Source organism: Hemiscyllium ocellatum, chromosome 3, assembly GCF_020745735.1.
Source record: "Hemiscyllium ocellatum isolate sHemOce1 chromosome 3, sHemOce1.pat.X.cur, whole genome shotgun sequence".
In the NCBI taxonomy this organism is placed as follows: Eukaryota; Metazoa; Chordata; class Chondrichthyes; order Orectolobiformes; family Hemiscylliidae; genus Hemiscyllium; species Hemiscyllium ocellatum.
In genome coordinates, this window is record NC_083403.1 from 92,379,866 (window position 1) to 92,394,637 (window position 14,772).

Sequence of the window (14,772 nt, forward strand, 5' to 3'; positions counted from 1 at the left end):
TCCACTCATTGCATCTTGTCAATCAAAGACCCATTTATTAATATTATTTCTCCACCTTCCCATAACAGAAATCTTTTGTCTTCAGTGAGAAAAAGAGCTGGTTAGAGGCTTGAAATATGGCTGCAAGTAATTGAGTCCCCAAAGCGGTTCTCTATCTAAAAGGCAGAAGTTAGGATTGTGATGGAATACGCCCTGCTTGCCTGGATGGGTGCATTTCCAATGACAATCAAACTCAATACAATGCAGGACAAAGCAGCCTACTTCCTTGGTACTATATCCACAAGCACCCACTTCACTCCACCAACACTCAATAGCAGCAGCGTGTCCTATCTATAAGATGCCTGCAGAAATTCACCAACAATCATCGGACAGCACCATCAAAACCCATGAACATTTCCATCAAGGAGGACATTGGCAGTAGATACATGGGAAATCATTACCTGAAAGTTCCCCTCCAAGCCATTCATCATCCTGACTTGGAAATATATCACTGTCGGTTCACTGTTGCTGGTCAAAATTCTGGAATTCCCTCCCAAATGGCATTGTGAGCCAATCTACAGCATGAGGATTGGTGTGGTTCAAGAATGTAGTTCACCAGAATCTTCTCAAGGGCAACTAGGGACAGGCCATAAATGCTGGCAGCTGCAGATGTCCACACCCCATGATTGAATAAAAAAAATTAACTAAATAATTCAAAATAATTGATTCAAGAGGTTCCTCTATGATTGGAGTTAAAGTGACTGGTCTGTTATTGTTGGGCTTATCTTTAAGTAAACCTTTTTAGAAACAGGCTGTTACATTTGCAATTCTGCAGACCTCTGCAACTGCCTAAGTCTAGAGGAGACCAAAAGATTGCTAGTGCATTATCCACTCTCACTTAATTCAATAATCTTAATGCATCTCACCCATTGCGTCATCAACTTGAAGTCTTGAAAGTGTATCCAATCCTTCCTTATCAATTTTAAGTTTCTTCCTCTGTCACCTCCATGTACAAATTCCGAACTGATCCTTTTTTTAAACCACCTTCTGCCTATTTAGGTGTCCATAGAAAACTTGGGAATTCTCTTCTATATTAGCTATGTTTTTTTCAAATTCCTCTCTGCTACTTTTATTTGCCTCATCACCTCCATTCTCAACATTGCATGTAAAGCTCGGTTCTTAACAGTATTTATCTGGCACCTGCCATAAACACATTTTTTTTGTCTAGATCTAGGAGTTGGACTGAAGTGTCTGTTTCCATGCTGTTCATCTTTATGACTCGATGTAGTTTTTTTTTAATCCAGGAAAGCTGGGCTTATTTGCTCTATCTTCTTTTGAGGTAATATACCTCAACTGTGCCCATGCTATCTGTTCCTCTATCTGTTCTTCGAACAGAGTTCATTATTCAGATACAGTTTCTTGCGTCAACTTTTGGTTCCTGTCTATTTGATCCAATTCTGCTTTGTCCCATTAAAGTCAACGTGTCCCAGTTAATTTTTCCTCCTCTGGATTTCCCTTTGTCATGTTCCACAGTCATCTAAACCTTACAATAGACTTACTACTTCTCCTAAACGCTCTCCTACTGACACTTGCTCTACTTGAGCATCTAATTCCCAAGAACCAGGTTGAGCAGCTGGATTGAATGCACTGGTCATATAAAATTCCCATAGAATCCAAAAGTACTTGCCCCTTGCTGCTCTTTGAACTTTGTAGTTATTAGTCTATAAGTAAAGTCACCACTATAACTAAGTTATATTCTCTGTAATTGCCTTGCAGATTTGTTCCTCTACATCTTTACCACCAGTTGGTGGTCTATAGCCTGCGCCAAGAAATATAATCCTCTGGGATAATTTATTTCTAAATCACTGCAATGCATATACTGCCAACCCCGTTCCTCTTTTTCCATCTTTTCTGAATATCTTGTAACCCGAAACATTTAATACCCACTCTTGTATTTCTTGCAGCCACATTAATGTTTTCTAAGGAGCTGTACAATGGATTTTAGGATAGGGCGAGTTTAAATTTGCATGGCACTACATCCAAATGACAACTTACACCCATAATTTACCAACCTTATTGGCTAGCAACAAACACATTTTGCAGTATACCTTGATTTAGACTCCATTTCTTTCTTCCTTTCTCTAACTCCATCTCTGAACTTACTAATCTCTATTTCAATGCTCTCCGTCTCTCCCAGTTTTGTGTATCTGAGCATTAGTCTCTAATATATTCTCCTACTTCAGACATCCCTGCTGAGTGAATTAAAAATCTTCTCAACAGCACTAGCAAAATGCTCCACGAGGAAAATCAGTCCCAGCTCTACTCAAGTGCAGCCAGTTCGGTTTGCAAAGGTGCCAGTAACACAGAACCAGTTCTAGTGTTCCAGGAATCTCAAGCATTTCCTGCTGCATCATCTTTCCAGCTAGACATTCAACTATCTTAACCTCCTATTTTTGGATCATTTGTACATGGCAATGGGAGTTCAACCAGGGGTTACTACTTTTGAGGTGCTGATTTTCTATCAAAATCTGTAAATTCTAGTTGCAAGGCCATACCAACCTTCCTTTTATATTGTTAATATCAATGTGGCCACGATCAAAGTCCACTTTCCATCTGAAAATATCCTGTAGCCGCTCTGTATCATCTTTGACATCACAGCAAGGGAGCAACATTTATCCTGGAGTCATGTCTACTGGCACTGAAAAACCCAGAACTAATGAATCCCCTATCATACTTCTCTCCCACTCATCATCATTAAGTCTGATACAGTTGGGCCACCCATAGTACTTTCTGTACTCTCCAAGGGACCATCACAGTCATCAGTGTCCAGGACAAAAAAATGATTTGTGAGCAGGACCAGGAGGAATCCTGCACTACCTGCCAAGGTTTCTTTGCCTGACAGTCAACTATCCCCTTATTTGTCTGCATGCCCCTGCTATAAAGTTTTGATCTCTACAAGGGAGTCACAGGATACAATGGTAGATGAAGACAGGCAGGGAAGAAAGTGCAGGTTAGGTCAAAGTTGGATCAGCGAAGATCCTAATGAATGGTAAGCGGGTTTTACAGGCCGAATGGACTATTCTAACTTCTAATTTTCATATTCTTAAATGCAAGAGTTGGTGACTTAAGTAGAGATTATATCAATATTTAGGAATAAGTTAAGTGATAGCTGATGGAAGAGGAATAAGGAGTGCAAGAACAGGGCAGATATGATTAAAATATGTAATCAACGTGGATAACATTGATTGCTCAAACCATGCCATGTTATAGCACTGCAAACATATAGATTTCTAGTTAAGGTTATTTGTCTAACTTGCAAGTAAAGGCTTTCACATATGAATGAATGATGGAGTACTCACACGAAGTACATGATGTTCCTTTGCTAATAAAGCTGAGACTTCTCCCTGTAGTGACACAATCTCTATAAACTGTGCCCATAGAGCCATTAGCAATGAACAAAGCTGCGCAAGGTCCATGTTCACCAATTCTGGAAGATCATCAGGATTTTCCACTTTCAGCTACAATTCAGGACATAAACTATAAGCCATCTTAATATTTACAAAACAGTAATGTTAAACTTTTCAGGATAATGGGCTTGAAACATTTACATGGCACTGTGGATAAGTGAACCTAATCTAAAGAAATAATAGCACCTTGCCCTTTTTATTCTCATTGCATTTTTGAGAATTGAAGGAAAGAATAACCTTAATCTTAAGACATTCATGAGGCATCAGTTTCCGTCCTAACATTTCAACCACTCTTACCCAAAAAAGTGGGAGTTATTGGAATTTATTGCTAAATACATATACACAAAATGAAAGGAGGAAGATGGGGAAAATAATTTGACCACACCTCAAAATCTCACAAGTCAACTGACCACAAAATGTAAAGATGAGAATGCACAGGTTACAAAGCATCTTAAATGATCAGACTCTTAAACACATCTAGGGATATGCACGGATATGAGGATAGGTTAAAAATTAGATTCCTCAAATATGAAAACATGCTCACTTAGATTTAAAGCTCTCAAATTAAATTAAAATTAACTTTTTGTTGACATCAAGATGAAGTCAAATCAATAAAACAAAACACAAGTTTTCTTGAATGTTCTATTTTACACATTTACATGTTTTTACTCAACTGGATTTCTTATTATAATGACATTGTGCATTTTGCAACTGGGAATATGTTATTGTCTGTTTACATATAAAAAGCACAAATATATTGAGAACAATACAGAGAATCAAAGTACTGACGGCTCTCTTATTCTGTTTGCTAAAAAAAAACTAGATACAGAATTCAAATCTTCTACCTGCCTGCATCAATTCTCAAAACAACATACTCTTCCCACTGCTAATACTTAGCAAGTCAGACACAAGGCTTACTGCAAAATTACAGGTCCATAACCTTTCTGAACATTCAAAAACTCTGATTGCTGGGAGTAAACTCTTGAAATTTGGCAAATAGTACTATATAACTTGATAGACTTGCAGTATAAATTAAGGCAGGTTTGACAACAGGGCAAAGAGGGGCAGTACGGTGGCTCAATGGTTAGCACTGCTGCCTCACAGTGATTCGGGTTCAGTTCCAACCAGGGGTGGCTGTCTGTGTGGATTTTGCACATTCTCCCCTTGTCTGCACTGACTTCCTCCAGGTACTCTGGTTTCCTCCCACAGTGCAAAGATGTGCAGGTTAGGTGAATTTCCCATGCTAAATTGCTCATACTGTTCAGGGGTGTAGGCTAGATGCATTAATCAGGGATAAATGTGGGACAATAGGGTAGAGGTATGGGCCTAGGTGGGTTACTCTTCAGCGAGTCAGTGCGGACTTGTTGGGCTGAAGGGCCTGTTTCCACACTGTAGGAATTCTTTAAAAAAGCATAAGATGTATCTGGAAAAGCTCTGAACAGTTCTGAAAAAGGGTCAGTTGACCCAAACATTAACTCTGATTTCTCTCCATAGATGCTGTAATACCCGCTGAGCTTTCCCAGCAATTTCTGTTTTTGTTTCTGATTTCCGGTATCTGCAGTTCTTTCAATTTTTATTTCACATGAGATATCTCTAGATCAGAATGCACTAGAATTTGTGTATTACACTGCTGGAATAAACACAAATATTAATAGACGATAAAGAAAATGCCTTTAACAGGAGCATTAATTTAGGAAGTAGCTATGATCACTGCAGGGTCAAAACTATTTATATTAATTTACGTACCTTTATCTGTTCACAAAGTTCTTCAAGTCTGGCATCAACATCAATCTCCTCTGAAAAATGGAATTTCATATTAAAATGCAATTAACTTTTAGAAAAGCAAGTAACAGAAAAAAATTGCTTAAAATGGTTTATGGCGTGTTGAATTTTGTAGAACAAGATTTGTAAAAATCTTTTAGGATTCACACAAATTACTTTCAATGTGCTCACACTGTCAGCATTGAATTCTATTATTTCAAATTACATTAAATATTCTGAACAAAATCATCTACAGGAAACAATATAGTTTTACTGTTAGAAGTGACATAGACATACCTATTAAAGTGTCCTTCTGTGTTCTTGGATATTTTCTTCTGAGAAGTCGCTCATAAAGGACCTGCATGTTGGTCACGGCTAGTCATAGGATTGTACACATGTGCTCGTTATTGTGTCCTCGTTTAAGGTCTCCACCCTATCAACCTGTCTTAAGGTTAACTGCTGAATTGCAATCTCACAACACCTCAAGCAAAGCTTTCAGGCTTTATTATAAGTGAAATTTTTAATGTCATGGCAAAGCACAAAGATCCAACAGAAGAGCAAAGATGGAGCTTATTAGTAAAATGGTTATGTTAGAGATACTTAATGTAGCATACACTAGAAGATCTTCTTTCTAATGCATTTTTCTGAAGCCACACAAGAACATTATATAAAGAGAGCAACTTATATGGGTTCTATACAGGTTAGCTGCATAAATCATGCATCAAATTTCAGAAATTAGAGTGTAATGTAACTGGTTAAAGGTAGATATCTTTCTAACTCTAAGTGGGGGGGAGGTTACCAAACAAATGACAATACTAGCCATAAAGACTTAAATGAATTAATTGCTACAAAGCCACAAACTACGCTGCATTTAAATAAGCTTCAAAGTTTAATATTTCCACTAGTTTTTCATCTCAGTTTGTTTATGGACCAAAAGATTTAGTTTTATGTTTTGTTTGAAAATCTTATTCCATTATTGAGCCAATTACAAAGGCATTCCAATTGGCTTGGTCATCTTTAATAGCCAACTATTGGCTATTAAATATTCCACCAACGGTGGAAAAAGAAATTAGGAAATGTGCAAGAAGAAAATTTTCCAATAAGGTGTCTCTCAAGAAAAAAAAAACAAAGAATTTGGAAAAATTATTAAAAGTGTACTTTTATTAACCAAACATTCCTTTCCAAAATAACCTGATGCACTATTGCACAAGTCACGTTTTAAAATTTGGAGACGGCAGAAACATCCGTGAAGATCCAATTTATTTATGACATTCAGAGGACTCTTTAAATTCTGTGTTTTCAATAAGGTGTCTGTTTCAAATTTCTACAAACATATGGTGATAATCCAAAATATAAACAGAAATGCTGTAAATACTTAACAAGCTAGACAGCAACTTTGGATCAGAGTAATCAATGTTTCAGATCTTTCATCAGAACTGGAAATGTCACAGACACCGGATATTGGGTTTTAAGTATGATGGGTAGCATGATGATGCAGCGGTTAGCATTACTGCCTCACAGTGTTAGGGACCCAGATGACTACCTGTTAAGAATTTGCGTGTTCTCTTTGTGCCTGTGTGGGTTTCCTCTGGTTGCTCCAGTTTCCTCCCATAGTCCAAAGATGTGCAGGTTAGATGGATTGGGCACGCTAAATTGCCCATAATGTCCAGGAATGTGTAGGTTAGGTGGATTAGCCATGGTTAATGTGGGGTTATTGGGATAGGGTAGGGGGCTGGTTTTGGGTGGGATGGTCTTTAGAATGTTGGCGTAGACTCGCTGGGGCAAATAACCTCCTTCCACGTTGTAGGGATTCGATAAAGTGAGGCAGGAAATGGGAAAGACAGACAAAAGACCAAAAGGGTGTAGGATCGACAAACATAAGCCTAGATTTTACAAATAGCTGTGAATAAGTGGCAATGCTCTTCATTATTTTTATAGATTCCCAAAAAATGTGTGAAAGTTTTTCAGCAACTTGCATTGGACACCCACTGTCAGTTTTGCTACTGAGGCTTTGAGATCTGTGCCATAGAGTAAGCAACAGTGTATCTCCTCAACCAGACTGAGGATCCTTAACCAGCCACACAGAGTCGAAATGAATCAGGAAATTTCTGCAGTTCAGAAAGAGTACATTCAGCTCATTGAATCTGCACCAACTGCTCCAAGAGCATCCTACCTAGAACCATATCATCACTCCATCCTGGTAATCTTGTATGTAATTCACCTAACCTGCACATCTCTGGACACAGTGGGGAAACTTTCAGCAAGGCAATCCACTAAACCTGCACATTTTTACTGCAGGAGGAAACCAGAGCACCAGGAGGAAACTCATGCAGACAGTAGGAGAACATGCAAACTCCACAATCACCAGAGGCTGAAATCAAACCTAGGTCCCTAAGCGACATGAGGCAGCAGTGCTAACCAGAACAACCATGAAGTAGTTTAAGAAAGAATATAAAATTCAATGTAATTTTATTCACAGAAAAGCAAAGAGAGGAAAAGAGATAAAGACTATATATGTATGTTTTGTGTGACAGGGAAAAAAGTTGTTAAGTAACTTCTCACTTGTTTACATATATTTCAATGTAGTCTATAACTGAAGCATTGATACAAGCCAGGTTGTGCAGGAGACAGGAGACTTTGACTGAAACTTTGAGTTCTACAGCTTACTGTGCATGCTGACCACTGAAGTTGCTTCTTGATTTATATCAGTGAGTGAGTGCTGATGGGCATACATTTATTGGTACCAAAAAAATTAGGATGCTGCCAGGTCTGCTGAATATTCCCAGCTTTAAGTTTTTATCCCCCAAATAAATTAGCTTTGCCATGTAAACAGAATAGTGACATTCAGAAATGAAATGCAATTGTAAATTGTACCCATTTGTTGAAAATTCTTCATCATGATGTCAAAGGAGTTAACTTATTTAGAATAAATGGGGTAAACTCTTTGAGAACAGAGGATACATTTGATAAAGCCAATCAATATTAATTTCCAGTCAAATTTGCATTTATCGGGATTTCTCAACAATTAAAGATTTCGGATCTACAGACAATTGCTCAGGTTCCGTTACTCCAACAAGTAATTGGAATCCTACTCCTGTGTGAATGGACCTACACTTTCCCACATTTGTTTCAACAATAACCTGACTTGGAGTTGCAATACCACTGCCTCATTGTGATCTTGAATCTCTCTGAAGGACATTTAAAAGAATATGGTGAGTTAAGGCTCAAATTGAACCTTCCCATTTGTTTTATTTTACAGCAAATCAAGGAATAATCAGTCCTACTATTTCATCATTAAGTTGTACTCATATGATGATAAGTAAAGAATGTCACATTTACATCAAAAGTAAACATATGCACGTTCAGCAAAATCTCTTAACTACTCCTCCTCCTCATGTGTATCTAGCAGCAAACCTGTTTAAACGTTTCAAAGCACTATTTAGAAGTCTGATAACCTTTGTAGTCAATATGCCTTTGTTTCTACAGGTCATTCCGCTACAAAGCGACAGTTGTGTTCCTCTGCAACCTCATGCTATAGAAAATTGTGCTATGGGAAACTACTACAGAAAATCGTGCTGTAGAAGATTGCTAATACAAAATCGCTATGCCTGTTCAGTAGAAAGTTTGCATTATCCAAGCAACGTCCACAGTTCATCAATCACATTATAGTCAATTCACGCTGATGAAATGCGTGTTACTGCAGAATGACCTGCACTTCACTTTTTATCATCTTCTTCAGAGACACAAGGATCAAAAATCTATTGCTGAAAAAGTCACATTTTGTCGAAACATTTTGTCTTACACTGATCAAGACATGGCAAACAACATATATATCGTATATTAGAAGAATGCTATTTGATTGGCCAGTAGACTCAAACTCAGGTTATGTCACTAGAAAGGTTCAAAACTGCTAAGGAAGAAGATCAACCATTTGTACTCAAAGTTGACAAAACACTGGGATTGGAAACGGATTTAGAAGGAAATGACAGTAGAAATTGCGGGACACTGGCCATAATCTTTCAGTATTCCTCATACTCAGGGCACATGACAGAAGACTGGTGAACTGCAAGCTTTATGGTCTTGTTCAAAAAAAAAGGATAATCTCAGCATTTGTAGAGTACTCAGTTTAACTTCAGTGATGGGAAAGTGTCTACAAACAATTATTCAGCACAGAATTAGTAGTCACATGGGAAAAAAGGCAAGTTGATTGGGAAGATTCAACATGGTTTTCTAAAGGGGAAATTATATTGAACTACTTAAGAGGTGACAGAAACCCTCACTAAAAGTAATGCTGTTGATATAGTATATGGATTTCCAGATGGCATTGACACAGTACCCCACAACACTCGTTAGACCATAAGACCATACGACATAGGAGTGGAAGTAAGGCCATTCGGCCCATCGAGTCCACTCCACCAGTCAATCATGGCTGATGGGCATTTCAACTCCACTTACCAGCATTCTCCCTGTAGCCCTTAATCCCTCGTGACATCAAGAATCTATCAATCTCTGCCTTGAAGACATTCAGCATCCTGGCCTCCACTGCACTCTGCGGCAATGAATTCCACAGGCTCACCACTCTCTGGCTGAAGAAATGTCTCCGCATTTCTGTTCTGAATTGACCCCCTCTAATTCTAAGGCTGTGTCCACGGGTCCTAGTCTTCTTGCCTAACGGAAACAATTTCCCAGCGTCCACCCTTTCCAAGCCATGTATTATCTTGTACGTCTCTATTAAGTCTTCCCTTAATCTTCTAAACTCCAATGAATACAATCCCAGGATCCTCAGCCGTTCCTCACATGTTAGACCAACCATTCCAGGGATCATCCGTGTGAGTCTTCACTGGACACGTTCCTGTGCCAGTATGTCCTTCCTGAGGTGTGGGGACCAAAACTGGACACAGTACTCCAAATGGGGCCTAACCAGAGCTTTATAGAGTCTCAGTAGCACAACAGTGCTTTTGTATTCCAATCCTCTTGAGATAAATGACAACATTGCATTTGCTTTCTTAATCACAGACTCAACCTGCATGTTTACCTTCAGAGAATCCTCGACTAGCGCTCCCAGATCTCTTTGTACTTTGGCTTTACAAATTTTCTCACCGTTTAGAAAGTAGTCTATGCTTTTATTCTTTTTGCCGAAGTGCAGGACCTCGCACTTGCTCACGTTGAATTCCATCAGCCATTTCCTGGACCACTCTCCCAAACTGTCTAGATCATTCTGCAGCCTCCCCACTTCCTCAGTACTACCTGCCTGTCCACCTAACTTCGTATCATCTGCAAACTTCGCTAGAATGCCCCCAATCCCTTTATCCAGATCATTAATATATAATGTGAATAGCTGCGGCCCCAACACTGAACCCTGCGGGACACCGCTTGTCACAGGCTGCCATTCTGAAAAAGAACCTTTTGTCAGGAATGAAAGGATGACTAGGGTAGGTATTGGTCCAGTCAAGGATAGTAGTGGGAAGTTGTGTGTGGAGGCGGAGGAGATTGGAGAGACACTAAATCAATACTTTTCATCAGTATTCACTCAGGAACAGGACACTGTTGCTGATGTGAATATGGAGTCACAAATGATTAGAATGGATGGCCTGGAAATATGCAGGGAAGAGGTTCTGGGAATATTGGAGAGGATGAAAATAGATAAGTCTCCTGGGCCTGATGGCATTTACCCTAGGATCCTATGGGAAGCTAGGGAGGAGATAGCAGAGCCATTGGCCTGGATTTTTATGTCGTCATTGTCAACGGGAATAGTACCAGAGGACTGGAGGATAGCGAATGTGGTCCCCTTGTTCAAGAAAGGGAGTAGGGATAGCCCTAGTAACTATAGGCCAGTGAGTCTGACTTCAGTGGTGGGCAAAGTCTTAGAGAGAATGGTAAGGGATAAGATTTATGAACATCTGGATAGGAATAATGTGATCAAGGATAGTCAGCATGGTTTTGTGAAGGGCAGGTCGTGCCTCACAAACCTTATTGAGTTCTTTGAGAAGGTGACTAAGGAAGTGGACGAAGGTAAAGCAGTAGATGTTGTGTATATGGATTTTAGTAAGGCGTTCGATAAGGTTCCCCATGGTAGGCTAATGCTAAAACTACGGAGGTATGGCATTGAGGATACATTAGAGGTTTGGATTAGGAATTGGCTGGCTGGAAGGAGACAGAGGGTAGTAGTTGATGGACTATGTTCATCTTGGAGTGCAGTTACGAACGGTGTACCACAAGGATCTGTTTTGGGACCATTGCTTTTTGTTATCTTTATAAATGATCTAGAGGAAGGGCTTGAAAGCTGGGTAAGCAAGTTTGCGGATGACACAAAAGTCGGTGGAGTTGTGGATAGTGAGGAAGGAAGTGGTAGGTTACAGCAAGATATAGATAAGTTACAGAGCTGGGCAGAAATGTGGCAAATGGAATTCAATGTAGCTAAGTGTGAAGTCATTCACTTTGGTAGGAGTAACAAGAAGATGGATTACTGGGCTAATGGTAGGCTACTTGGTAGTGTGGATGAGCAGAGGGATCTTGGTGTCCATGTACACAGATCTCTGAAAGTTGCCACCCAGGTAAATAGTGCTGTGAGGAAGGCATATGGTGTACTGGGCTTTATTGGTAGAGGAATTGAGTTCCGGAGTCCTGAGGTCATGTTACAACAGTATAAGACTCTGGTGCAGCCTCATCTGGAGTATTGTGTGCAGTTTTGGTCGCCATACTATAGGAAGGATTGGAACGAGTGCAGAGGAGGTTTACCAGGATGTTGCCTGGAATGGTAGGAAAATCTTATGAGGAAAGGTGAGGCACTTGGGGCTGTTCTCATTGGAGAAAAGAAGGTTCAGGGGAGATTTGATAGAGGTGTATAAGATGATTAGGGGTTTAGATAGGGTCGACACGGAGAACCTTTTACCGCTAATGGAGTCAGGTGTTACTAGGGGACACAGCTTTAAATTAAGGGGTGGTAGGTATAGGACAGATGTTAGAGGTAGATTCTTTACACAGCGGGTTGTGAGTTCATGGAATGCCCTGCCAGTAGCAGTGGTGAACTCTCCTTCTTTATGGTCATTTAAGCGGGCATTGGATAGGCATTTGGAAGTTATTGGGCTAGTGTAGGTTAGGTAGGATTCGGTCGGCGCAACATCGAGGGCCGAAGGGCCTGTACTGCGCTGTATCTTTCTATGTTCTATGTTCTATCCCAACTCTCTGCCTTCTGTCAGACAGCCAATCCTCAATCCATACCAGTAGCTCACCTCGAACACCATGGGCCCTCACCTTGCTCAGCAGCCTCCCGTGTGGCACCTTATCAAAGGCCTTTTGGAAGTCTAGATAGAACACATCTACTGGGTTTCCCTAGTCTAACCTACTTGTCACCTCTTCAAAGAATTCCAACAGGTTTGTCAGACATGACCTTCCCTTACTAAATCCATGTTGACTTGTTCTGCCCTTCCAAGAATTTAGAAACCTCATCCTTAAAGATGGATTCTAGAATTTTACCAACAACCAAGGTTAGACTAATTGGCGTGTAATTTTCCATCTTTTGTCTTGATCCTTTCTTGAACAAGGGGGCTATACAACAGCGATCTTCCAATCTTTCCCTGACTCCAGTGACTTTTGAAAGATCTCAACCAATGCCTCCGCTATTTCCTCAGCCAACTCTCTCAGAACTCTAGGATCTATCCCATCGGGGCCAGGAGATTTATCAATTTTAAGACCTTTTAGCTTTTCTAGCACTTTCTCTTTTGCAATGGCAACCATACTCAACTCGGCCCCCTGATTCCCTTTAATTGTTGGGATATTACTCATGTCTTCCACTGTGAAGACTGATGCAAAGTACTTGTTAAGTTCTCCTGCTATTTCCTTATCTCCCATCACTAGGCTTCCAGCATCAGTTTGAAGTGGCCCAATGTCTACTTTTGCCTGTCGTTCTTTTTCTTTCATACATTTCCTGACTTCCTTTGTCAGCCATGGCTGTCTAATCCCTCCCCGGATAATCTTTCTTTTCTTGGGGATGAACCTCTGTACGGTGTCCTCAATTATACCCACAAACTCCTGCCATTTTTGCTCTACTGTCTTCCCCGCTAGACTCTGCTTCCAGTCTATTTTTGTCAATTCCTCTCTCATGCCCTCATAATTACCTTTATTTAACTGTAACACCATTACATCCGATTTTACCTTCTCTCTTTCAAACTGCAGACTGAACTCTACCATACTATGATCGCTGCTTCCTAAGGGTTCCCTTACTTTAAGAGATCGTTAGGCAAGTTATAGAGTCATGTAATAAAAGAGACAGTAGCAATGCATTTACAAACTTGGCTGAGTGATAGGAAATTGAGAATAATTGTCAATGGACATTTTTCAGCATGCAGGAGGATCTGTAGTGGAATTCCCAGCGTTGGTACTGGGATCCTTGCTTTTCTTAATCGATAATCCAGTAATGATTATGATCATGTGATGCAGGGGGAAATTTCAAAGTTTACAAATTATAAAACTTGGAAGAATTGTAAATGAGTTAGGGGCGGCATGGTGGCTCAGTGGTTAGCACTGCTGCCTCACAGCACCAGGGTCACAGGTTCGATTCCAGTCTGTGTGGAGTTGGCACATTCTCCCCATGTCTGCGTGGGTTTCCTCTGGGTGCTCCGGTTTCCTCCCACAGTCCAAAAATGTGCAGGTCAGGTGTTGCTAAATTGCCCATGGATTACTTACAGTGTGGAAACAGGCCCTTCGGCCCAAGAAGTCCACACCAACCCACCGAAGTGCAACCCACCAGGCCCATTCCCCTACATTTACCCCTTCACCTAACACTACGGGCAATTTAACATGGCCAATTCACCTAACCTGCACATTTTGGACTGAGAGAGGAAACCGGAGCACCCAGAGGAAACCCACGCAGACACGGAGAAAATGTGCAAACTCCACACAGTCAGTCAGTCACTTGAGGCGGGAATTGAACCCGGGTCTCTGGCGCTGTGAGGCAGCAGTGCTAACCACTGTGCCATCGTGCCACTCATAGTGGAAGGTGCATTGGTCGGAGGGAAATGGGTATGGGTGAGTTACTCTTCAGAGGGTCGGTGTGGACTGGTTGGGCTGAAGGGCCTGTTTCCACACTGTAGGAGATCTAATCTAATCCATATGGAGGAAGTGGCAGAAGAGATGTTTAATTCAGATAAATGCGAGGTGCTGTGTTTTGGGAAAGCAAATCTTAGCAGGACTTATACACTTAATGGTAAGGTCCTCGGGAGTGTTGCTGAACAAAGAGAACTTGAAGTGCAGGTTCATAGGCCCTTGAAAGTGGAGCCGCAGACAGATAGGATAGTGAAGGTGGCATTTGGTATGCTTTGTTTTATTGGTCAGAGTATTGAGTTTAGGAGTTGGGAGGTCATGTTGCGGCTCTACAGGACATTGGTTAGGCCACTGTTGGAATACTGCATGCAATTCTGGTCTCTTTCCTATCGAAAAGATGTTGTGAAACTTGAAAGGGTTCAGAAAAGATTTAGAAAGATGTTGCCAAGGTTGGAGGATTTGAGCTATAGGGAGAGGCTGAACAGGCTGGGGCTGTTTTCTCTGGAGCGTCGGAGGCTGAGGG

General features: G+C 40.6%; 1 protein-coding gene across 3 annotated transcripts in view; it reads right to left on the minus strand.

Annotated features, from left to right (window-relative positions):
• Positions 1 to 14,772, minus strand: part of fam135a (family with sequence similarity 135 member A) — a 329,943-nt gene that overhangs the window by 124,801 nt on the left and 190,370 nt on the right. For 2 of the 3 annotated variants that reach the window (XM_060851926.1, XM_060851932.1), the window contains exons 10-12: positions 5,505 to 5,582; positions 5,193 to 5,242; positions 3,339 to 3,497 (exon numbers count right to left, since the gene is read on the minus strand). In XM_060851926.1, coding sequence (XP_060707909.1) covers positions 3,339 to 3,497; positions 5,193 to 5,242; positions 5,505 to 5,582 — 287 coding nt within the window. The remainder of the gene's footprint in view (positions 1 to 3,338; positions 3,498 to 5,192; positions 5,243 to 5,504; positions 5,583 to 14,772) is intronic. The other variant, XM_060851940.1, reaches the window with a different exon arrangement.